Source organism: Barbatula barbatula (genome assembly GCF_947034865.1).
Source record: "Barbatula barbatula genome assembly, chromosome: 14".
NCBI classification, from domain to species: domain Eukaryota; kingdom Metazoa; phylum Chordata; class Actinopteri; order Cypriniformes; family Nemacheilidae; genus Barbatula; species Barbatula barbatula.
In genome coordinates, this window is record NC_136777.1 from 4,209,364 (window position 1) to 4,236,369 (window position 27,006).

At 39.4% G+C, this 27,006-nt stretch overlaps 1 protein-coding gene across 1 annotated transcript in view; it reads right to left on the reverse strand.

Annotated features, from left to right (window-relative positions):
- The window catches only part of LOC306903884 (uncharacterized protein), a gene marked incomplete at both ends in the record, with an annotated part of 114,539 nt that overhangs the window by 63,890 nt on the left and 23,643 nt on the right, over nt 1–27,006 (reverse strand). The window contains 5 exons of the mRNA XM_079473424.1: nt 10,963–11,016; nt 11,337–11,363; nt 12,836–12,865; nt 15,427–15,462; nt 19,335–19,388. Coding sequence (XP_079329550.1) covers nt 10,963–11,016; nt 11,337–11,363; nt 12,836–12,865; nt 15,427–15,462; nt 19,335–19,388 — 201 coding nt within the window. The remainder of the gene's footprint in view (nt 1–10,962; nt 11,017–11,336; nt 11,364–12,835; nt 12,866–15,426; nt 15,463–19,334; nt 19,389–27,006) is intronic.

Here is a 27,006-nt window from a genome sequence, read left to right on the forward strand (position 1 = left end):
GTGTAAATGTGTACATTTACATTTTTATGCATTTGGCAGACGCTTTTATCCAAAGCGACTTACATTGCATTATACAATACATTTGTAATATGTGCAATCCCTGGGATCGAACCCATGACCTTGGCGTTGCTAGTGTCAGCTACGGGAAGCTGTCATGAATAATACATATGATAATATAAATAAATCATATTAATAATATAAAAATACATTAATAACAGTTTGTTTTTCATTTATTTGCCATGTAAATTTGCTATCTAACCATTTAACATGCACTAGTACGGTACGGTAAACGGTAAAATTATTGCTTGCTCAACCGTTTAGTATAACTTTCTTTTTTAATCTTTATTTTGTTCCAATTTGTCTTTAAAATACAATAAATAAATTAATGTAAAAATAAATGTAACTTTATTTTAAGTTATCATTATACTGTATTAAATATTGCTGTAGATTGCCTGAGCCTCACAACAAACATTTCAGTGCACATATTGTCACACATAAAGTTATATATGTTTGAAAAATAAAGTTATTCTTTGGAATCCCACGTACAGACAATGGTATGTAAATATGGCAAACATTCAGTACCATGGTATCCAGTATGTCAGCATTACCACCTCATACAGTTGTTGCCTTATGGAACGGTAATGGACCTCAGCTTGGACATCAGATGGTAATCTGAAGGACATAAGGTCACCTGTGTCGCAAAGACATAAACACATGGCCCATGTATGTGTGCCTCTTGGATTGCATTGTAAAAAATAGATGCCTGGAAAACTGAACGTGCTTACGGTATTCCAACACGTATATAAATAGGGAAGGTCTCAGACAATGTCGTTTCCCACCAAACTGGGCGTTGAGACGAGCCGCCTGGTCAATGCATTCAAGCCATTATAACACACTGTATAAATAAATCCATTATAATTGGACTGCAAATGGAGATTAAAAATCATTAACACTTTATAAGTAGTCAAATGAGACTATTTCTGGTGGGTGAAATCCAAATCTAAACTAACCTTAACATTTTATCTTAAAAAACACCTAAACACAGGTTTAAATATCTTCTGGCCCTCCTCCACCGCTCTGTCCAATCAGAGAACTCGCATCAGGAGTCTGCTCGGCCAATAACCTCACCCTACAGGTGTCCGTGGAGAGGTCACCAGCATGTGTGCAGCCTAATCTAACACGGCCAGCCAATGGAAAACACTGCCAACTGTCGGACACCTCGCTGCTCCATCTCATTCTCCTGCTGTCTTGCCTTTGACAGGACACACACTGCAATGCACATGTGGTACAGAGCGCAAGACGTCCATTATTACCGGCATCAGTGTCTTAATGTAACGCTAAGACTTTATATACTGTTAGAGCATGTGTGACCGGTAGCAACTTTAGGTTGAAATTTAAGTGTACAATAGTATCCAAAAATAAGAATAATTTTATCATTCACTCGACCTGCTTGTTGTTTCAAATCTGCATTGCAAAGGTAGGTCTCTATACTAACAGACCTGGATATCACAAAGCAGGGTTTCAAAAGGAACAAAATAACAGATTTGGAACAGCAAAAGGGCGAGTAAACAATGGGAGAAGTTTCATTTTACTGGTCAACTATTACTTGAAGTGGAGATCTGCGTACAGTATATCTTAGATCTGGCTCAGGAGCGGATCACACAGTTGGGCGTAAGACATGAGGGTTTTGAAAAGCTCATCGCTGTTCTGCCTGTGCACAGCGTGAGAAGGCTTGCGAAGGAAGATGACCTTGTGTCGCTTTGGCTCTTATACAGAACACTTGTTACTCTATGTGATAATAAGGCACAGGTTTTGTGCACGCTTCTAAACATCAGCCTACACACATAATACACACTGCAAACTTATTTTTCCAAGTGAAAGATGTATTTGGGGCAACATACTTTGGTGACCCTAGAACAAACCTATAGACCATTTCATCAGACGTGCGCGCCTGGACTGCAGTTAGCTTCCGGTCTGTAAGTGTACACTTCATATGAAATGTACATTTATCACTCAAATCTGATTGGTTGATTGAAATGTTGTACCAGGGTCAAAAATGCTGTTGACCAAAGAACATCTCTCACTTGGCAAAATCACAAAACCCTTTAATTCACACCGACCCCACAAACACCAAGAGCTAAAACCAAGTTTACTGTTAGATTTACCATGTTCCAAAATACATCAACAGGGTTGAAATCGTGACCTAGAAAATCAGCCTCTGGATATGCAAACATGTCCAAACACTTTCAAACAACGCTGCTGAAAAGACAAACTTAGACCATTTATTGAAATTTTGTTGTTAATTTGACAACAAATGTACAAATTGTACTTTGTCAGAAGTAAACACGTAAACGGTATCAACCCACCTTGCCATCTGTGCTCAAAATTTAAAGAGACAGGTGGTGGTCACCTGATCAAAAACAACTTTGGCGTATCTTAAAATAGATCAGTACTGTAATTTCAGTAATTGCTTTGTCAAGATGCGCACAGTACATGTTTCTTTTTTTTGTAAAGTATGTTTTGAAACAATTTAAATATCCTCATTTAACTAAGGTCTAGTCCTGGCTTTAGCAAATCCCTGTCCCTTTGGCTTCATACATTACACTTTTGGTCAACCTTCACTACTGTAGTGCTAAAGACAAAACTTGTATTTGTATAAAGAACTTTACTACGACACAAGCAAACAAAAAATTACACTTAACATCAAATGTTCGCCTGTATTTACAATTGCAAGACGAAACCATCACTACAGAAACAGTCCGGAAAAACACTCCTGTCAGTGTAAATATGTGCACTTACATTTATTTCCTCTCATAAGCAAACAGCACTCCATCCACTTTAAATTAACATACAGATTCATTTCCGATTCCCCCTGAGCTTCACTATCTGTCTTAGGTATATTGCATTCACTGGATGAGAACTGAAGCCAATTACTTTTCTATTGTTTAAGAACCTCTGCAATATGTTATACGATGACAACGTCCGATGTGCTTTATGGAAACATCTTATTGCATGATTGCAGTCCATTTTCACAGCAGGCACAACTGGCAGATCTTCAGATTAAATGACTCGCGGCTATCCGAACAATCCGCACCGTGCATCCCATCAATTATTTAAAGGGCACAAATTGATATCGCAGCTACAGGATCCTCTGGTTACGAGGCAATATTCTCTTACGGCCGGCCATTTTTCTCCAACAGCTGGGGAAAATGTCCAGAAGATGACACGGAGCGTGACCTAGCAACCGGGTCACTGGTTTAAACAGTGCTACTCACTCCGATTTCACCCCCCCGCCATGTTTTATAGCATGTATCACATGGCTAATCATTTCTAGGCGCCTGCTGATGTCGGCCGCGGTGGACACATGCCATCTGTTGGGACGTTTTGGGGTGACTCTAGAAGGGCACACACATGTTTGTCATCACCTCTGAAGTGTAATAGGAAATGATACTTCAGAGATTACTGAAAATGTATTGTATATATAAAAAAAGATATATATTTTAAAGTATTCAATATTGCATCTATACAATTAAAACATGCCGAGACATGTAAACAGTTCATGTCCATAACGGTCGTGACCCACAGGGCGCCCTAGCCGAGATCAGACATGAGACCACCCACCACAAAATACCAATGTTACATTACTCCGATTACAGCACTATATACATATAGCAAATTACCATAAGTTGAAATAGAAATTATGCATTTAAAATATAAACAAATATTGTACTGTCGTATAGTAATGTAGTTTAATCCTACAATGGTGCCAAGACATAACAGCTGAGGTGAGAGACCTGCTATTAAGTTAACACCCATTTTCAATGTGATGGCTGAGCACAACAGAGAGTGGGAATAATCCTGATGAAATGGGTGTTGATGAGGGATGAATAGAGTGTGTTTACGGGGATATCACCCTTTGGCGCCTCACAGACTGTTACTGCTCTAGACAGCTCCTATACCGCCTATGCCCCGAACAACCAATGCCCACGGTCACGAAAGACCTGGAAATATCAGATCATATTTAAAGTGGTCTGCAACCCGAGAAAATTCATGAAAATACTAATTTGATGTACATCCTTTTACAATATGGAATATATACATAATGGTTCAGTTTAATATAAACTTCAATAGATAGTAGTTAACACATTTATTAGACCACCTAACTTATTATAGAGAAAACCCATATGTTTTAGGAATCTGAGAAAAAAAACGTTTATCTGCTTACTGGGCAAATAAACTGAAACAACTAAATGTTTTTATACCCAGATTCGTGTCGGCACATTCCACTCGTCTTAGAAGCCAGAAAATAACCAATCGTAACCATTAAAACTTCATAATTTCTCATTTCTAATAACTCATTTCTTTTAAGGGCTTCAATTATATAACTGCAAGTTTTGAATTAGTAGTATTTTAGTAGTATTATTAGTATTTTCCTGCCTTTCTTGTAAGATGGTACATAAAAAAGTCATGGATTAAAATCATCACATTTTTATTGCTTTATTGTGCTATAGCGATATTATTTTGTTATTATTATTATTTTATCATTTTATTCCTATTCTAGTTAGCCTATCATCAAAACAACCCAGCTGTAGTTTAATTTATATTACGTGGAATGCTCGATAAAAAAGACTTTGGGAAATGTTAAATGGATCTGTTTTTGCAAATGAACTCTTCAATAATTGATTTCCTATTTCAGCGTTAGAAACACTACTGTGACTAAGAGCTTACACATGCTGGTGGATTACCAATTAAAGAAACATCAAAAAAATGATTTACTGTTCACCAAACACCAATACTGTAAGCCAGGGTTAGGTAGCTGTGGCAAATGCCTTAAACTAGGTGGAGGTCTACTAGATTTGTAACTGTACCTCTACTTACATTTCACTGACATCTCTATAAATTATTCAAATCAAAACTAAAATATTAACACCCATTCTCTCTCTTCACCTCTCTTATCTGTGTTTATCTGTCACTAGACTTCAAGAACAAGATTTCAGATCTTCGAAGCATCCAAGTAATTAAGTCTTCGTATTACTCAGCTACAGATATTTGATCCACGTGTGTAAGAGAGAAGACGATGTTTTGGAATCAAACTCCTCCACGTCAACTGCTGGAGACTAACTCGATGGCGTGCAGGCCACCGCTTTCTTACGTTAGCACTATCCTACACATCAAAAACAGGATAACAACCCATACTTCTTTGTTCTTCTGGCCGAACATGTCATGTTAGTTTACAGATGATTGGAGATGAAAGACCAAATGGATGACGGCCATTGATCGGTAAAGATGAGATACTACATCACTGGCGATGTTTCGAGATGCAATGACGGCTGGTTTTTTACAGCTGCAGTCTTCAATCTTCATTACCATTCTGACTCGACTACAATTAGCCAGAGGATGACTAATAACACGCATTACTATTATTAGTGGATTCATTATACCGCTTGTTAACTGACTGACGTTTTTCAGAGATAAAAGAAGCAATTATGATGCCTGTACTGTAGTCCGACTTTAGAAAGCACGTCTGAGTTTCAGCAAAGCAGAAGAATCAAGCACCGTACATTGAGGTCAAGCAACGCAAAACAGCCAAACAGCTAGAAAGCAAGAGCAATGAAGCAGAGATAACATTGAAACTCTGTAAGTAGTCGCCATGGCAAAGTGGAGCACATCCGAAACAGCAGCGAATTGCAATACGATCGCAATCTATTCTTCCGATTTCATCTGGCGAAAGAAAAGCTGGAAAAGTTGATGTTGTCACCGGGGTACATCTGGACCATGTGGAGGTGGAGGCTATGAGGAGAAGGTCATCCAAGCTATTGATTATCACGGACATCTCACACCCCCTCCCACCGTGACACTCTTGTTTGGATGAGGGGCACGTTGAGCAGCCGGCTGATCCAACCTCACAGCAATAGGCAGCGCTACATAAGGTCATTTCTGCTCACCGCCGTCACATCCAATACAACTCTGTGCAGAGGCATCTAGATCTAAATCCACAGCTGTCCCGCTGCTATTTCACAAATTTTCTGAGAATAATTCTTGTGCATTTCAAGATAAGCTTAGAAAATAGCCTCCATTTTGAAAGGATGTGTGGATTCACATTTTTTGCTACCTTCATTTTTAAGTAAAATCATATTGGCTTTTTAAGTCAATTCAGCTTAATATTTTACTTTTCTTTCAAGTAGGCTTGTTGATGTTACTAATCTATATTAAATTGTAATGTAAAGACATTTTAAAATGTAAACAGTAAGTTAAAATGTCTTGTAAAACCAGACTGTACTTAAAAACTTAAGGCTAAAGTTATAAAGTGTATGGACTGGTAAAAGTCATCACAGGCAACTATTAAGATTTTTAAATGTTTTACATTACGCCAAATCTTTTAAAATATTTTTAATAAATAATAAAAAAAAAATTTAATAAAAAATTTAAATACATTTAACCTAACCAAGTTACAGCAACCAACCACTGGCCAAAATAAAAAAAGTTAAAATGACCTGTTAAGCCAATTTCATTGTCCTCAAAATTAAGGCATCAAAAATAAAATACATAAACTAAATTTAAAAAAATAAATATTATAAAATATAATGATACCGAGTATGATACTGAAATAATAATCAACTTTATAAATCTACTACGTCTGTGACAACTGCCATTAGATGACAAAATGACATTCTCAAGCCTCCAAAACGAGGATCCAAACTATTTATTTAGTTCCCATAATCTGTCCGGTTTCCTGAACCCTTGCACGTCTTGTGAAAAGCAGATTTGTACATCTCAGTTGACGGCGATGAGCTCCCCATGTCCTGAGCGGCTTATTAAAGAGTGATGCTGCTATTTATTAATATTTTGCATCCCCCGAGCTAAACCAGCTGTGAAAAGTATTGTGTGTGTGAGGTGAACGGATCTACTCTAAATCCCACACATGCCTGTATGTCAGCCAAGGCATCTCTCAGTATTGGGAGATGTTGGCAGAACATAAGACGAGAACATGCTCGGTGTGCGTTTTGGCTTACGGGTGAGAGCACGCCAGTGTGGGCTGTTGCTGTCTCTTATAAAACCGTATATTTACCGTAGGTGTATTACAGAGTTTTGTGCACTTTGTTTGCCTAACCCCACACACATACACCTGCAGCATTCTCCGAATCTACTCTGAGTAATTACGCAAATGTATGTCAGCCGAAGTTGCCGGTTGACAGCGTGCAATGTAAACTGCCAGTCGTGTTGCCATGGTGTGCGCCTGTGCTTTTCCACATCCTGTAGCTCAGGAAGCCATCGCTCACACCATTCCAAGCACTGATGAATATTTCAATGTTGTGCCTTTGGTCCATTTTGTAACCGCCTTCGTGCCTCTCCTTCCCGTTTGATCTCCTGTAGTGTGTAGTATGGTCCCAAAGTCGTCCCGTTTGGCTCATCACGCCAAACAGTGCCAGTGGCATCCACGATGGGTAAAACCAAATGCACCTCAACTGTGAAACTGTGTTTGAAATATAACATTACTTATGGTTAATAAAATGGCACTTTTGTCACCAACTGCTGACTATGTCAGTAGATTTAGGATGTTTAGACAATATATAGACAATAAAAATGCGACGGTACGAGATAAAGCTTTCAACAAAACTAAAAGATGAGCAAGTTCGAAAATACATTTATTTAACAAATTTGTATCTGTGCACTGACAAATAATATCAATTTAAGCTTTTTTCACTGTGAGATCACAAAACAGTACGAGTCTAACAAACGCTCTCTCTCTCTTTCTGTCATCTCATCTTCTATCTTATAATTAACACAAGACCCCATGTCACCGGCGGCCAGATCCTTTCCATTGATATTTAGTTTCTTTTATCACTATATACTCGAGTTATTAGACTTATTGACATTCAGACATTATTAAGTAAACCTCATCAACCGGATGGCGCAGGAGGGCTGGCAACTTTGACCTCTCCGCCAAGAAATCCATACGAAAGGCTTTCCGGCTCGCTTCTGTTAACATTGATTCAGCCCCGTGTCTCAAATTACCTGAATATATGATGAGATATCGTCTTTGCTCAATCTGTGCAATACGCAGGTAACATGAATGTGATCGCTTCCAGGAAGGCCAAGAGGCCTGCACCCATTGACTTTGTATGGACACAAAACCAGTGCAAATGAATGGGCGATGGTCGTCGCAGTTCGGTTAACGTTCTTGAAAATATCTAATTTTGTGATTTGCGGAATAAAGTAAGTCATACAGCCTTGCAATGACAAGAGGGTGAGCAAATGTTTTTATTTTTTTTTTATTTTTAGGTGAACTATCCGCTTAAATATTTTTTTTGCTTATTATTTTAAACTGAGGTATAACTCGAACTAATGTCCAAACATTCTGCCAATACGACTGAGTTTAACTTGAATGTGGAACGTTCCTTTAAGCTTGCTGGCTGCAAAACATCCTGCGTTGTAAAGACGACAGCCGGGTTGTGACAGAGGGCTGTGTTGAAAATGAGAGCTGCTAATTGGGTGAGAGACTCTCGGCAGCAGAGGTTCCTTCTCGTCTAGAAGGCCTGTAATAATGTCCTGTGTCCCTTCACTCCCGAAATAGCTTCCAAGACTGCAGAGTGCCGCAGTCCTGCCCAACAGGTTACCCGACTGCATGTGACTCGCCAAATATAACCCGAAACCTTATCACATCCCTACTCGCTTGTAAGACGTGCACTCAAACCAAATTTATTTATGGAGCCAAAAAGCATATTTTGCGACAAAACAACAAACTTGACGCTCGTTTAAATGACAGCCGGAAGAGAATCCAGTTGTGCTGCAAACTCGTGTGGGAAGTTAGATTTAGTATGATTTTATGGGGTGCCAACCGCACGATCATTGAAACAGGGCTCGGACTCTAAAGGCCTTTTTTCTGTAACACCGACCAATTAAAGAGGAATCATGTAGGTAAACACTGACACTATGTTCTGAACTTTTCCAGAAAGGTCATAGGTTTGAAGCGGCAGAAGGTAGAGGTACGACAACTTTGTGCTCGTTTTAAAGAAGAGTTTAATAAAACGTTTAACTGAACCCCGAGGGTCATTAGACCTGGAAAGTACATTTTATTTCTAAGGGAGACAGTACGATCTAACAAGTCACAAAAAGAGAACAGATGGCAAGGCGCACTTAACGCAACTAAGGGCATACAACAGTTATATTTACGCTGCGAAGGTGGCACAGAAATGGCATCAAAATATAATTTGGGTGGTTCTTTTTCAAGGAAATTCCTAAATCAAATTATGAGGTGGCTAAGTTCTATAAATTCGTACAATCTTAATCGTACATTTTAATACGATTTGCTTTCACGCCAGTGATGTTAGGTTTAGGGGTGGTTTTAGGGGAGGGGCTTCAGCATTGCTTTTTTTCTCATAATCGTACATTTTTGTAAGATTCTCATTGTACCAACTCATGCGAATTAGCCACGTCGTGAAACAGTTACGAATTCCCATAAAATCTGCATTCAGAAAATGCACACTGGATTTCAAGCAGGCACAAAGCAGCCTTACCTTCACCACTTCCAAGATCTCTTTTTGGCTCGACTATTTATGATCGCAAACTTTATTCTCACAAAAATTTTACAAATTCGCTAATAATTGGTACCGTGGCCGTGAAGTGCAACAAACCGCAAAACTATAACAAATCTTAAAAGCTAAATAAAAAAGTGAATTTTAAACAGACACATTAGGAGTTACAGTTGTGTTGTTCCATCCAGAGTTAACACTATCCCATTCCAACCAAAGACCCAACTTTTCTGGTTTGACTGATTTGTTCTTGTGTTTTCTGACTTGTTTTTTTGTTTCCCGAATTGTTGTTGCGTTTTATGGTTTGCAATTTCATTTTTAGAATTGATATTGCGATTTCAGATTTGTAATTGTGATTTTGGATTTTCTTTTTTGCTTTTAGATTTGTTATTATTTGTTTGATAATATATGTAGAATACATTTCTGTACGAATGTTTTTGTGAATCATGATTTGTTCGTGAAAGCGTTCGTACGCAGGTTTCACGCACAAGTTTGTGCGCACGCATGCTTAGTGAATGAGACCCAATGTCTTTGAATCTTTCTGGAAGATTTTTTAGTAACACGACCTTATGACAAACAACATGATTACTTCTTAGCATCAAATTATAAAACAAAGCCATCTTTTAAAACCCAAGAAATGTACATCACATTTCTAAAACTAAAAAGACATCTTTTACACAGAATTACTCGATTTTAATCCAGTAACCCTTCCTAAAGTTCACCGGGTACCTTAACTGTCAATTTCACTAGGAAACATTCTCGATAAAGCACAGAACCATCCAGATGTCTATGGCACGCTACATCACTCAATCCATCGCTGAAGTGAAAATACCCAACAGTGTCATGATAGCACTCGAGTGAACGTGGCTTTGGATTATAATAAATATTCATTCATTCTGTTGAATGGGTTTAATGCTGTGCTTACAGTCTCTGAGGCAGACATGAGTGTTCCCCTCCATCAGACTGCCATGCATTTTTAATACTTTCTATCACGTCCGAGGGAGTCGACAAAGCAACTGCGCGCCATTCAGCGCCATTAACCACTCGAGGAGCTGAGATAACATTTGTGCTAACAGGTGTTAGCGCGCCTCTTGTGAAATGGCTCAGCAGCTTAGGTGATTCAAATAAGAGCAACACACAACTGCGATTTGTTGCAGAGAATTTCGCATAAAGCTTTTATGCTATGAACAAAAAACATAAAAGCTGTGATGGTCAGCAGAGGTGGTCTGACCACAATTCTTGGGTCTACAGGGGGTCTCCTCTGTCATTCTCCTAAGGCCAGCCCATACAGACCTTTCCAATAGTTCCCTCTTTCCAGCTGTTGGCGTGTCATTCTTCAAGATTTGCTTTGCTGTCGCGACGGTCACACAAACACACACTCATGGCAGGTCTGGCCCACACAAGCAGCGTCCTGCTCCCGTTCACTCACCCTTTTGCCCTCCTTCCCTGGTGCTCCTGGTTGACCGGGTAACCCAGCATCTCCCTGGGGAGGAAGGGAAAAAATCAGTGATGTAGTTCTGAGCATTTCAGTACACAAAGCTGGCTGGTCCAAATGTTTTAGTTTACCACCTGTTCACGGTCATTATTCCCCTCAAACTAAATGATCTGATTCGGAAACATGAATGTGAAAATGACCACCCAGCAGCTGGATCTGTCTGGACAGCTCTATATAGCAGCGTTTAGTAAAGTGCTGATAGACAGATGTTCACAGCACAGTCATGGCTAGAGAGGCGTACTTATGAAGGAAAGGCCTTTATCGGGGGAATGAAATGACCTGAATATGTGCGAGGTTGAAGTGCTTACCTTTTCTCCAGGAACACCCTGGAGGCCCTGCGCAAATAAAATACAAACACTGTGTAGATCCACAAAATGGTTGAATTTAACTAAGAACATTTTGGGTGTTCTGAACATAGAATCTAAACATAGAAATATCTTATATGCAAATTGCAAACCTGTATGACTTTTTCTTCCACAGAACACAAAAGATATATTGAAAATGTTGGTAAACAAACACACTCCATTATTTTAACCCATCAATGGGTCAAAAATGGACAAACCAAACCTTGGGTTAAATTAACCCAAATGTTTTTATAATCGACCAAACAATGGGTTAGAACAACCCAACATTTTTGGGTTGAAACAACCCAGCATAAGTTCATTTGTAACCCAATGCTGGGTTTGTCCATTTTGACCCAACGTTAGCACTCAAACCCAACACTGAGTGCAACATTGGCCCCCATTCACTTCCATTGTGTGAACACAAAACCCCACATGACATTTCTCAAAATATCTTGTGTTGTGTTCCAGAATCATACACTGGTTTAAACAACATGAAGTTAAATTTAATATATGATCATTTAGCTCAACTGTCAGCGCACAGCATTAGCAGCACAAACGTTGTGGATTCAATAAGCAAGAAAGAGCGTTTTGAATAGCCATCCACTGTAGTGACCCATGGGCATGAAAGGGTTAAACAGGGTATGCATCAATATATTTCGAACAATTGATCATTTAAACATCAGTACATTGATGACTCAATTACCTGTGATGCGATTACGAGGTCACGCATTACACCACAGCTGGCATTTATCAACAGCATTACTGTATAACGCGCCATGGCCAATAAACTTCTGGCTATCTGGCATCCTCATTGTTGCCGGTTAAAGGCACAGCAGTACCATTATGAAATATGTTGTCGTCTACCAGTTTTGATGAGACTGAGAAAGACCTGACGTGTCATTTCCAGTATGCAAATTTAGTGAGCATGCATTGCTTGCGGATATTAAGGGTGCATTCTGAATAGCTGGGAGGATTGGGTTTTGATGGGACTAAGTGTTTTATTTAAAAAATGGCTGACTCACATGCTAACATACAATATTGAACTAAAGAGAGGACTGAGACTTTGCAAGTGCTCTAATACATTTACATACAAATCTAAAAAACAGTCACTGATGTAATACAACTTTCTAAAAAATGTGAAACAAACCTCTGAAAAGAAATAGACTTAAACTTAAAGGGATAGCTCACCCCATAATGAAAATTGTGCCTCATTTTAAAACTTTCTTTTATATATTTTAAAGAATGTTATGTTTGTCCACATTCACTTTCATTGTACGGATAAAAAAACAATGCAAGTCAGTGGGGACCAGCGGTTCTCGGTTACCAACATTATTCAAAATATCTCCTTTTGTGTTCTGCTGAAGAAAGAAACCCATACAGATTTGAAATGACAAGAGAGCATGTTAATTCATTTTGGGATCCCATTAAATGTGATTTGCATTTATAAATGTGAATGTCTTTACCTGGTCTCCTTTCGGACCTTGCTTTTCAACCTGCAGGAAAGAAGAGAAGCGCTTGAATCCAGAATGTGACAATTAACATTGGCTATAAATGAAATGAGTACAAAGGTGAGGTTGTCTTTCCACTCAGCCATGTAAAGATAAAGCACACGACCACTCACATATACATGACCTCTCTTAATCTCCTCTCTAAAACACAATGGCATTAAAATGCTGTGAGGTGTCACTTTTCAAACGGCATCCTTGAAAACGCTAGCACGTCTTGGGAACAGCTGCAAAAATTGCCATTCACTTCTTGAGCTGGCTTTGTGAAAGTCAGAACTTAAAATGTTCCCACAAAAAACTGTAACAGTACTGTCATGAACTGTGATGTTGGAGACCGTAACAATAAGTGACACATGTCTAGAATGCCAACATTCATCATGGCACTCTAAAGAAACGTAAAAGCACAAATAAAAACAAAAAAGTCAAGACGACAGGTTCAACCAAAGCATTTCAACCGAGATTGTTCGAATGCTTTTTGACACACACTGAATTTACAGGCTGACTACAGCACGGAGTGGTGATGTGGCGAGCGTGTTGTCGGCTCATGCTTTTCGATCTCTGGTATGTCCTCATAAATGTAAAATTAGAACGAGTAGATAATCGTTACGGCCTGATATAGTTCTGCTAGGGTTGGCGTACTGTTTAAGTGACATAAGGTCGGTAGTACCGTAACATCACACCACACACAATGAACATATCCCACTGTGTCAGACGTGACCTGACAGACAAGTCCCCAACATGGGCATAATAATTAGCTCTCAACCAGCAGAACATGTCTAACCTCCAGAGTCTGTAAACGCTGCTGCCGGGACACACCTGACTTTTTTTTGCTTTCTTGGCTCCGCATCACATTTACGCATTTGGTAGACGCTTTTATCCAAAGCGTTTTACATTGCATGATACTATACATTTGTATTTGAGTAGATGCAATCACTGGGATCGAACCCATGACATCGGCGTTCTCTAATGCTCTAACCACTGAGCACAGGAAGGCTACAAATGGTACATTTACTATTGTTTTCGGGATGTGGAATGTGGCACTTTTTAATACAAAACACTATGCAATTGTCTTAAAAGTCTTGTTTTCTGTATGGGCAGTGTTAAGGTTAGGGATGCACCAATATGTCAATTTTGGCCGATAACGGTAACCGATCATTCTTGAACATTGGAAGCCGATAACCGATATATTGGCCGATATACCGTGTCTAAATAATAAGACATTTTCTGAGACTGAAAATGATATTTTTCCTCTGAAAATCATACCAAGCCTACTTTACACCATTTAAAGATTATTTAACCTTAAATTGGTATAATGTTTATTTGATAAACAAATTATAGATGTTCTTCCAGAGCAACCCATAAAGGTATTCTCAATAAGTCTAACAGGTCTCAAGACAGAAAGCATTCAGACAACAGTCGGCTTCAAACAATATGCTTTTGTTCCTATAATTTATAAAAACAGACACATAAAAAACATTCCGTGCTGAGGGAGCGTATCAAGCACAGGAACACTACGTCATACGTCCAACTCGTTTTTTTTAGCATGAGAAGTCGGCACATTCAAAAGTGTAAAGAAGACCGAATGCACTACATAGCATGTTATCCTGCCTTTGGTGTCAATATTAAACATCTTTCACAACTCATCTTACTTCCATACTCTGAAATTTACCAATTAAAACAGAATATAAAATGACAAAATATGTAGGACAGAACCTTGTTTTATCTATCTGGTCGATGAGTCAAAGTGCATAAAATATGAAAACTATGTAGACCTTTTCTTTGTTTTAAATACGGAGTACAGCTCTATTCCACAAACGTCTTCACATCACATGCAAGCGGTTGACCTGGCAACCACGTCCTGCATCTCTGCATTCACACTGCTGTGTCATTACAATCAGTGCATTCTCTTCCCACGGATCGACATTCCCACATGTGATGCATTGTTTCCTGTAATTGCGATGCTTTGTAGACACATTAAAAAGTAACACCATATATGCCACTGTGATGCGAGTCGACCTCTCTACAGTGTAAAACAGCAAGCTAGGCGAAATGCAATAATTGGCTCAAAACGGCTTCGGGTTCAGGGCCCACCAGCACCACAGGGGTTGCAAGCAAATGCTGGAAAGTTATTACATTTGATAAAAGATGGGATCAAATTCTTTCATAATTTCATAAGGTGGTTCACAGATAAATTGCTACAGTGCATTAACAATTGAAATACGGTCAATTTTGACTTCGCCTTGAATTGTAGCCTAACTGTTATTAAAACAAGAGGAGGAAATATGATTCGGGGAAGTTTTATGCATGCTCACTAGTCCCTCTTACAGTATAAAGACTGTAACATAAGCGCTGAACTGAGCATCTCACAGAAGCAGTTTCACAATCCTGTAAATCTAAACCTCAGAGATGACTCTCTATAAATCTGAGTTCAGTGCTATAGTCTGCCATAATGCGGTTCCTGTAAAATCTCTTGAGTCTCATTCAAAACAAGGCAAAAATTGTTGTGTCATGCAGTTTTGTAGTGTTGTAAGATAGAATGAAACACATACCGAGAGAGTTCCCAGCGCCAGCGAGCCAGGTTCACCCTGCAAGAGAGACAGTAAAATTTAGCAGAGATTAGAATACAGATGATAGAGGGTAAAAGATGATCACATTTCACATTTTGATTGAACTGTTCCTTTAAGAATAATGAAGCAAGACATCTGAAACGTTCACTCTGGAGCAAAATAGCTGACATCCTCAGAAATGTACATCTTATTGATATCAGTGTCGAAAACTACAACAGGCCTGCTTTCATATGCATGGGGTTGCCTAAAGAAGAGAAAACACACTTAAAGTGATATTTCTCACAAAAATTTAAATTCTGTCATCAAACCTTTATGAACACAGAAGATATTTCGAAGGAAGTTGGTAACCGAACAGCACTGGCCCCCATTCACTTCTATCGTATGGACACAAAACCAATGCAAGTAAATGGGTGCCAGTTAACATTCTTCAAAATATCTTCTTTTGTGTTCTGCAGAAGAAAAAAACTACAAGAGCGTAAATGATAAGTAAAGGATGACAGAGTTTTCATTTTTGGGTGAACTTTCCCTTTATGAGAAATATAATGTTGACGAAGGATGTTGGAGCAGTAGCATGAGTAATGTCACACTGTATGCTGAAGAAGGTTTATAATAGACCGTGCGAGTGGCGATGACTCATACACCGTACCTTAGCATTCGTTCTCCTAAAATTCAAGCTTCAGAAATACGACATCGGCGTCTATCAAAACCTTTGACAAAAACATGCAAAGCCTTCCACAAATTGAATCTAAATCCACAAGAACATTAAACTTTGCAGAAATAAAAAGAAGTGAACTTCTCAAGCTTGCAGATATCGAGAGTCGTTGTACGTTTGAAGAGAATGACTTGTCTTTCCGACTGTCGGGTTTAATTCAAACTACAGTCTTTTCTCCCACCCGCCTACCTTCTCTCTGACTGGGGATGCGATAAAAACAGAAAGAACTGGTTATTATCTGCTCCAAAACAGAGCTCATTAGAACTTGAAAACACAGCATTGACAATTACACACAAGAACGGGCAAACAAATGAACTCAATAAGAGAGGGAACTGTAAAAGACATGGGCTAATATGGCAGCTTATTAGAGAATAACGTTTGATCTATTGTTTGAAAAGCGGTCCCGCTGAGGACTGCGTGCAAGCGTGTCTGTGGGAGACTTGGTTATCAGATATCAGATGAGCGAGCTCTATTCTACACGCTGTGTCACTGAAGTCACATCTGTCATGGTGTGAATCTCTTATTGGTTGAGCTTAAATATGTGGAAGGCAGTGTTATGGATTCACTACAACTTAAAGTGACTTTCATAATTTACTCATCTTCATGTGAATCCAAATCTGTATGACTTTCTTTCTTCTGCAGAACATGAAAGACATTTTGAAGAACGTTGGTAACCCAACATCATTGGCCCCCATTGACTTCCATTGTATGGACACAAACTACAGAGAAAATATCAAATATCTTGTGTGTTCGACATAAAGAGACTCATACAGATTGGAAGTGACATGAGTAAATGATGACGAAATGTTAGTTTGCGGTAAACATGGTGTTGATCAGAAAATCCTGTTTACAGTAAGGCACTTTCAATGGAAGTCTATGCAAAGCATTTCTCCGAGATGAAAACATTAAAGCTGCAATCCTTCTGATGAACACGGAGAAAGATATTTGAAAGAATGCTTGTATCCAAACCATTCTTGGCCACCATTGACCACCACAGTAGAAAAACTGGCTTTATACATTTCTTTGTTCGGTTGAACACAAAAGAAGATATTTTGAAGAATGTAGGAAAGCAAACAGTTCTGGGGCATTTGACTACCATCCTACTAGTCAATGGTGGCCAAGAAGTGTTTGGTTACAAGCATTCTTCCAAATATCTTTCTCTGTCTTCAACAAAACAAAGAAATTGATAAAGATTTGGAACAACTCGAGATTAAAGGGACATTTTATCCAAAAATTTCAATGAATCCAAAGCTTTTTTTAAATAGGACAGATACCTTTAATTGGTTGTCATGGACACAGCGTTAAACTTCCATCATAAGTCCATTACTGTCAAGGCAATTTTCCTGTTCATTTTTTTCCAAACTGAAGGACTGATCGAAATTCACATGTGATGTAATGTACAACCTGCCACAGAAGCTGTCAATAAAGCTTGCTCTACAACATTCCCCGTATATAAATATTCAATCCAAGCACCGGTACATTTTCTTATTTTCTTGTCTTCATATATTATGTTTTTTCCCTGCCACATATACATGTCAGACGGTTCATTTGACTTGCTATAATAAAACCGGCTCTCCATCTCACAAATTCCAGCAGCATTCCACATGTCTGATTTACTGAGCCACGCGCTACATGTCCTGCTCAGCACGAGCGATATAACCAACAAGATCAATGATTCAATACAGACGTATTTCTTTGTCCAATCAGTGGTCATGCGTCTTTGAGGGTTTTTAGTTTGTATGAGAATCTATAAATAAAGCTTTCCATTCTGAATGAGATGAGCGATTCAGACAGTTAGTGACAAAGCCTGTCTTGGGTTTGATGAAATATGGCAATGCATTACAATATATGAGAAATGAAAGAACACAGTATGCCGTGGAAAAATATGTCTGTTTTTGGACAGTGCACTGAGCTAAAATGCATGTCTAGTTTCATCTAATGTTGTGTTTAGATGAAATGTTGTGTTGTGTTTTATCTAAATGTTCAGATTAAAATATTTGACAAAAATGTTCTCAAAATGTTTTAATCTGAAGGTGTATGTTTCAATGCTTGAAATTACTTGTGTGGACAAAAATATCATTTTAATTTCTTTTTAGAAAACTACATTGTTATTATTATAATTTTTTTAATGGATTACTTAAAAGCAGCAAAGAGTCAAGCATAAATGGAAATTACTTCAATACTGTTTAAAAAGCATCCAGGATGAGGCATCAAGAAGCTGGTTTATGAAATGCCCAGAGAATGACTGGTAGTGTGTAGCCTATATACAGTATATATATATATATATATATATATATATATATAAATCAAATATAAAACATCTATAAAATATTGTTTTTGTAGTTTTCAATGGTGTTTCATAGTTTGTGTTAATATAATGTGTGTGGTGTGTATGTTCTATATGTACTTAAATATGTTTGTTTAGTCTATTTATAAGAAATATTAGTAATACATATTTATATTTACATACAAATGTATAGATATTTATGTAAAAACTGTATGTGTGTGCATTTATATATACATGTCACATACATAGATAGTCTTATTTAATTAACTCTGCATATAGTAATTTATTGTGTGTCTGATATTTGAACTGTGTTTTGACTTCCATAACCTTTTATGTTTTACTTATAGTCAATGTTTTCTTGTACAGCTGCTTTGTAACAATGAAAATTGTAAAAAGCGCTATATAAATAAAGCTGACTTGACTTGACTTGACATAGACTGTTTCAGCGGCAAACGCAAAAGTTAAGTTCATTTTAACTTCCGGTTGTCTTCCACAAAAAATGTATAACTATTGAGTAGTTTTAAATTTAATACAATTAATATATAATACAATTTTATTATAAATTAAAGTTATTATAAATAAAATACTTAATAAAATGTTTTATTACAACCAAACACAAACCGGAAGTGAACTTGCAAGGCGCAATAAGACATATGATATTATATGAACATAATTATTTATTTTGGAATCTGAATTCATCTCTATGGATCGATTTGACAGAACTAGTTTTCGTTCTTAAAATATGCACATTCTTTAATGCACATATAAAACACACTATAAACAACACATTCGCTGAAAAACAGCCGTAAGATCACAGACACAAAGCCTGTGACAGTGAAACAGTGTGTATAGATGCTTTCTACAGTAAATCAAACTTGTTGGAAGACTTACTTTATCACCTTTAAGACCGGTCTGGCCTTGAGGTCCAGGATCTCCTTTCAAACCCTGAGGAGACACAAGAGACAGCGACTGGTTTAATCACAGGGTCCAATTCCCAGCAGCATCCTGACAAGACAACTTGGTTTACAATCTTTCCAGCCAGGGGACGATGTATTAGTTTGTCTTTCCCCTAGTTATGAATTCAGCATGGAAGCACTTGAGCAGTCTTTTAGTAAAAATCATGCTGTATGTCTTGAGAGCGTGCGGTGAAGCGCTGCAGCTTATCTCTGCCAGAGAGTATCTGAGGGAGTCGAGGTGGCCTCGTTTAAATGACAAATCTCTTTCCTTCTGCACTTTTCTTGGTGAAAGATTAGCAGAATTGCTCGCTGTGAGACGCGCGTTCTTAACCTGTCACCCACCAATTAAACAAACAAGATAAGATTGAACTCGGGACACGAAACAATTTCTGGTTACCGGATTGATTTGACACGCAGCCTATGTGGGCACGCAACCTACACGGTTAAAACAGAGATAGAAGAAAATGAAAAAATCTTTTTTTTAAATGTTGCTTTCTATTGAAATAATTTGATATGTTGGCACATTTATAATTTTGCCGACAAAAGTAATTTCAACCCTTTAAGCATTTACCTTGAAATGAAAGATTTTAAAGATTGTTAAAAAACAATTCAGTCAATTTTCTAACTTATAACCTGTACTATACCACACACATATATATATATATATATATATATATATATATATATATATATATATATATACGCTATACAGATATATAGACAGACCAGTATCAGACCAAAAAACACGAGAAGCATAAAAAACTCAAAATTAGCAGAGCTCTACCGATAATACTGACAAAGATGCAACCCGCTGGACTTGAGGAAAGGGTTGAGAACCACTGCTTAATGCACACACACACACACACACACACCCACGCAAGCCCTCCGGCTGAAGCCAGGATTAGCATTCCCATCACCTTCCTGCCAGGTCTTTTTGAGAGGGAATCTGATTGGAGATAAGGCAAAACCAGGGGCAAAGTCAAAACTCTCAGTGCTAAAAACAGAAGAGAGAGGACCGCTTAAAAAAGAGAAATAAAAAAGTGAGACAGGGAAAAGCGTCAGAGCGGAGGGGCTGATAAATGAGGCCTGACACATATCGACAGGCTAAATTTACAGCGGCTCTTGTTAGGTGTGATACATCAAGACCAGTAGCTATAGGGAGAAAGTATTGTGGATACTTAGAGCAGAGGAACCGCCGGCGCTCCAAACACAACCATTTGTCTTAGTTAAGCCTTCGACTGAGACAATTAATACGGAATGATATTAGGCCCATATGAGTGACTCGCCTCTTTTTTAATCATGTCTCCTAGTTCACGGCTAGAGATGTTACTAATAAACTGTTATGATGGCGAGACGGGTCATGGCGGTTGAGCGAAAGCTCGCCGTGTCCGCTGGCAAAAAAGAAGCAGGAACCGTAATCTAGTGCCCGGCTCCATAAAAGAAGATCAATACTAATTAAAGCTGCGAGCAGCGATGTGCGGGCCCTCGGGCATGCACCGCAACCATGTTCAACCACAACCGTCGGAATCAGGAACAATGAAAGGTATGCAACTTGCATACAGGGAGTTTCATTATAGATTTTTCTGTGCCATATTTCCTATCGCCAGCTGGTGGCGCTATTAGTAATGGTCTACTCTCATGGATATGTGTTCAGGCCAGGACTATTATCAAACATGTGAAGTGTGAGGCTGGATGGATATCGTGTGCCTCAGCTGCAATATAGCTTCATGTTTCCTGCAATATTTCCTATTGCCAGCTGGTGGCGCTATGACTTTTGGTGAACACTGACGTGGATATGCGTTCAGGACAGGACTCTCGTCGAACACGTGAAGTGTGAGGCCGGTCGGATATCGTGTCCTTGAGTTACTGTAGCTTCATGTTTCATGGCGAAACATCAAACTTTGTCAGGCCACCACGGACACGCCCCTCAAAGGAAAGTCAGGAGATTTCAATGTACCATCGCAAAGGTGTGAAGATCACACTGGCTATACTGTTCAAATATGAGGCTGACCTGTTTGAATCTGTACGGGCAGTTAAAAACATGCCATTTCCTGTTTCCTGCAGGTGGCGCTATAACTGTATCTGGATATTGCCATGTAGAGAAAAAAAGAAAATAATGGTGATACAATTAATGCTGGCGAATTACAGAAGTATTTGTTATTTATTTTTACGTGTCATAATTCCTGTTGCCAGCTGGTGGCGCTATAACTATTGGAATATTACCATGTAGATGTATTCAGGCCAGGACTTTGAACAAATGTATGAAGTCTGTGGCCTGTAGGACATTCAATGCCTGAGTTACATCAACTTCCTGTTTGAATCTCTATGAGCATTTAAAAACTGTATAAAACATGCCATTTCCTGATTCCTGCAGGTGGCGCTATAACTGTATCTGAATGGAGATGTAGATGTAGATGCCATGTAGATGTATTCAGGCCAGGACTTTGAACAAATGTGTGAAGTCTGTGGCCTGTGGGACATTGAATGCCTGAGTTACATCAACTTCCTGTTCATGAAAAAACGCCAAACTTTGGGAGGCCGCCAGGGTCACGATTCCCCATGAAAACTCTAGATCTCCGCAATTTAGCGTCGCAAAGGCCTTAAGATGAGAATGACACCAATATGATGTCGATCGGATAAAAACTCTGGGAGGAGTTCGTCAAAGTACGACAGCATGAAATTGCAAAATATTGCGCAATAACACAGAAATTTTAAAATAACGGATTTCCTGTTCGGTTTAGGGATATGCCCCAAGAGGCTTTTCTTCATGATCCGGGGTGTTACACGTGTCTACCAAGTTTGGTGCATGTACCTTTTGCGGATCGGTCTGGGCAGTTCTAGGTGGCGCTAGAGAGCCATTTTGCCACGCCTAGTTTTAAAACCCATATCAAACGCCAAGTTCTGCAACGTCTGATGTGCGTGCAAAGTATTGTGAGTTTTAGAGCATGTTTAGGCCTTCAAATTATCGATCAAAGCGGCATCGGAAGAAGAAGAAGAATAATAATAATAATTAAAGCTGCGAGCAGCGATGTGCGGGCCCTCGGGCATGCACCGCAACCATGTTCAACCACAACCGTCGGCATGAGGAACAGTTAAAGGTATGCAACTTGCATACAGGGAGTTTCATTATAGATTTTTCTGTGCCATATTTCCAATTGCCAGCTGGTGGCGCTATTACTAAAGGTCTACTGACATGGATATGTGTTCAGGCCAGGACTATTATCAAACATGTGAAGTGTGAGGCTGGATGGATATCGTGTGCCTGAGTTACTGTAGCTTAATGTTTCCTGCAATATTTCCTATTGCCAGCTGGTGGCGCTATGACTTTTGGTGAACACTGACGTGGATATGTGTTCAGCACAGGACTCTCGTAGAACACGTGAAGTGTGAGGCCGGTCGGATATCGTGTGCCTGAGTTACTGTAGCTTCATGTTTCATGGCGAAACATCAAACTTTGTCAGGCCACCACGGACACGCCCCTCAAAGGAAAGTCAGGAGATTTCAATGTACCATCACAAAGGTCTGAAGATCACACCGGCTATACTGTTCAAATATGAGGCTGACCTGTATGAATCTGTACGAGCAGTTAAAAACATGCCATTTCCTGTTTCCTGCAGGTGGCGCTATAACTGTATCTGGATATTGCCATGTAGAGAAAAAATAAAATAATGGTGATACAATTAATGCTTGCGAATTACAGTAGTATTTGTTATTTATTTTTACGTGTCATATTTCCTGTTGCCAGCTGGTGGCGCTATAACTGTATTGGAATATTACCATGTAGATGTATTCAGGCCAGGACTTTGAACAAATGTATGAAGTCTGTGGCCTGTAGCACATTCAATGCCTGAGTTACATTAACTTCCTGTTTGAATCTCTATGAGCATTTAAAAACTGTATAAAACATGCCATTTCCTGATTCCTGCAGGTGGCGCTATAACTGTATCTGAATGTAGATGTAGATGTAGATGCCATGTAGATGTATTCAGGCCAGGACTTTGTTCAAATGTGTGAAGTCTGTGGCCTGTGGGACATTCAATGCCTGAGTTACATCAACTTCCTGTTCATGAAAAAACGGCAAACTTTGGCAGGCCGCCAGGGTCACGATTCCCCATGAAAACTCTAGATCTCCGCAATTTAGCGTCGCAAAGGCCTTAAGATGAGAATGACACCAATATGATGTCGATCGGATAAAAACTCTGGGAGGAGTTCGTCAAAGTACGACAGCTTGAAATTGCAAAATATTGCGCAATAACACAGAAAATTTTAAATAACGGATTTCCTGTTCGGTTTAGGGATATGCCCCAAGAGGCTTTTCTTCATGATCCGGGGTGTTACACGTGTCTACCAAGTTTGGTGCATGTACCTTTTGCGGATCGGTCTGGGCAGTTCTAGGTGGCGCTTGAGAGCCATTTTGCCACGCCTAGTTTTAAAACCCATATCAAACGCCAAGTTCTGCAACGTCTGATGCGTGTGCAAAGTATTGTGAGTTTTAGAGCATGTTTAGGCCTTCAAATTATCGATCAAAGCGGATTCGGAATAATAATAATAATAATTAAAGCTGCGAGCAGCGATGTGCGGGCCCTCGGGCATGCACCGCAACCATGTTCAACCACAACCGTTGGAATCAGGAACAATGAAAGGTATGCAACTTGCATACAGGGAGTTTCATTATAGATTTTTCTGTGCCATATTTCCTATTGCCAGCTGGTGGCGCTATTACTAAAGGTCTACTGACATGGATATGTGTTCAGGCCAGGACTATTATCAAACATGTGAAGTGTGAGGCTGGATGGATATCGTGTGCCTCAGCTACAATATAGCTTCATGTTTCCTGCAATATTTCCTATTGCCAGCTGGTGGCGCTATGACTATAGGTGAACACTGACGTGGATATGCGTTCAGGACAGGACTCTCGTCGAACACGTGAAGTGTGAGGCCGGTCGGATATCGTGTGCCTGAGTTACTGTAGCTTCATGTTTCATGGCGAAACATCAAACTTTGTCAGGCCACCACGGACACGCCCCTCAAAGGAAAGTCAGGAGATTTCAATGTACCATCACAAAGGTCTGAAGATCACACTGGCTATACTGTTCAAATATGAGGCTGACCTGTTTGAATCTGTACGAGCAGTTAAAAACATGCCATTTCCTGTTTCCTGCAGGTGGCGCTATAACTGTATCTGGATATTGTCATGTAGAGAAAAAAAGAAAATAATGGTAATACAAATAATGCTGGCGAATTACAGTAGTATTTGTTATTTATTTTTACGTGTCATAATTCCTGTTGCCAGCTGGTGGCGCTATAACTATTGGAATATTACCATGTAGATGTATTCAGGCCAGGACTTTGAACAAATGTATGAAGTCTGTGGCCTGTAGGACATTCAATGCCTGAGTTACATCAACTTCCTGTTTGAATCTCTGTGAGCATTTAAAAACTGTATAAAACATGCCATTTCCTGATTCCTGCAGGTGGCGCTATAACTGTATCTGAATGGAGATGTAGATGTAGATGCCATGTAGATGTATTCAGGCCAGGACTTTGAACAAATGTGTGAAGTCTGTGGCCTGTGGGACATTGAATGCCTGAGTTACATCAACTTCCTGTTCATGAAAAAACGGCAAACTTTGGGAGGCCGCCAGGGTCACGATTCCCCATGAAAACTCTAGATCTCCGCAATTTAGCGTCGCAAAGGCCTTAAGATGAGAATGACACCAATATGATGTCGATCGGATAAAAACTCTGGGAGGAGTTCGTCAAAGTACGACAGCATGAAATTGCAAAATATTGCGCAATAACACAGAAAATGTAAAATAACGGATTTCCTGTTCGGTTTAGGGATATGCCCCAAGAGGCTTTTCTTCATGATCCGGGGTGTTACACGTGTCTACCAAGTTTGGTGCATGTACCTTTTGCGGATCGGTCTGGGCAGTTCTAGGTGGCGCTAGAGAGCCATTTTGCCACGCCTAGTTTTAAAACCCATTTCAAACGCCAAGTTCTGCAACGTCTGATGCGCGTGCAAAATATTGTGAGTTTTAGAGCATGTTTAGGCCTTCAAATTATCGATCAAAGCGGCATCAGAAGAAGAAGAAGAATAATAATTAAAGCTGCGAGCAGCGATGTGCGGGCCCTCGGGCATGCACCGCAACCATGTTCAACCACAACCGTCGGCATGAGGAACAGTGAAAGGTATGCAACTTGCATACAGGGAGTTTCATTATAGATTTTTCTGTGCCATATTTCCTATTGCCAGCTGGTGGCGCTATTACTAAAGGTCTACTGACATGGATATGTGTTCAGGCCAGGACTATTATCAAACATGTGAAGTGTGAGGCTGGATGGATATCGTGTGCCTCAGCTACAATATAGCTTCATGTTTCCTGCAATATTTCCTATTGCCAGCTGGTGGCGCTATGACTTTTGGTGAACACTGACGTGGATATGCGTTCAGGACAGGACTCTCGTCGAACACGTTAAGTGTTAGGCCGGTCGGATATCGTGTGCCTGAGTTACTGTAGCTTCATGTTTCATGGCGAAACATCAAACTTTGTCAGGCCACCACGGACACGCCCCTCAAAGGAAAGTCCGGAGATTTCAATGTACCATCACAAAGGTCTGAAGATCACACTGGCTATACTGTTCAAATATGAGGCTGACCTGTTTGAATCTGTACGAGCAGTTAAAAACATGCCATTTCCTGTTTCCTGCAGGTGGCGCTATAACTGTATCTGGATATTGCCATGTAGAGAAAAAAAGAAAATAATGGTGATACAATTAATGCTGGCGAATTACAACAGTATTTGTTATTTATTTTTACGTGTCATATTTCCTGTTGCCAGCTGGTGGCGCTATAACTGTATTGGAATATTACCATGTAGATGTATTCAGGCCAGGACTTTGAACAAATGTATGAAGTCTGTGGCCTGTAAGACATTGAATGCCTGAGTTACATCAACTTCCTGTTTGAATCTCTATGAGCATTTAAAAACTGTATAAAACATGCCATTTCCTGATTCCTGCAGGTGGCGCTATAACTGTATATGAATGTAGATGTAGATGTAGATGCCATGTAGATGTATTCAGGCCAGGACTTTGTTCAAATGTGTGAAGTCTGTGGCCTGTGGAACATTGAATGCCTGAGTTACATCAACTTCCTGTTCATGAAAAAACGCCAAACTTTGGGAGGCCGCCAGGGTCACGATTCCCCATGAAAACTCTAGATCTCCGCAATTTAGCGTCGCAAAGGCCTTAAGATGAGAATGACACCAATATGATGTCGATCGGATAAAAACTCTAGGAGGAGTTCGTCAAAGTACGACAGCATGAAATTGCAAAATATTGCGCAATAACACAGAAAATTTAAAATAACGGATTTCCTGTTCGGTTTAGGGATATGCCCCAAGAGGCTTTTCTTCATGATCCGTGGTGTTACACGTGTCTACCAAGTTTGGTGCATGTACCTTTTGCGGATCGGTCTGGGCAGTTCTAGGTGGCGCTAGAGAGCCATTTTGCCACGCCTAGTTTTAAAACCCATTTCAAACGCCAAGTTCTGCAACGTCTGATGCGCGTGCAACGTATTGTGAGTTTTAGAGCATGTTTAGGCC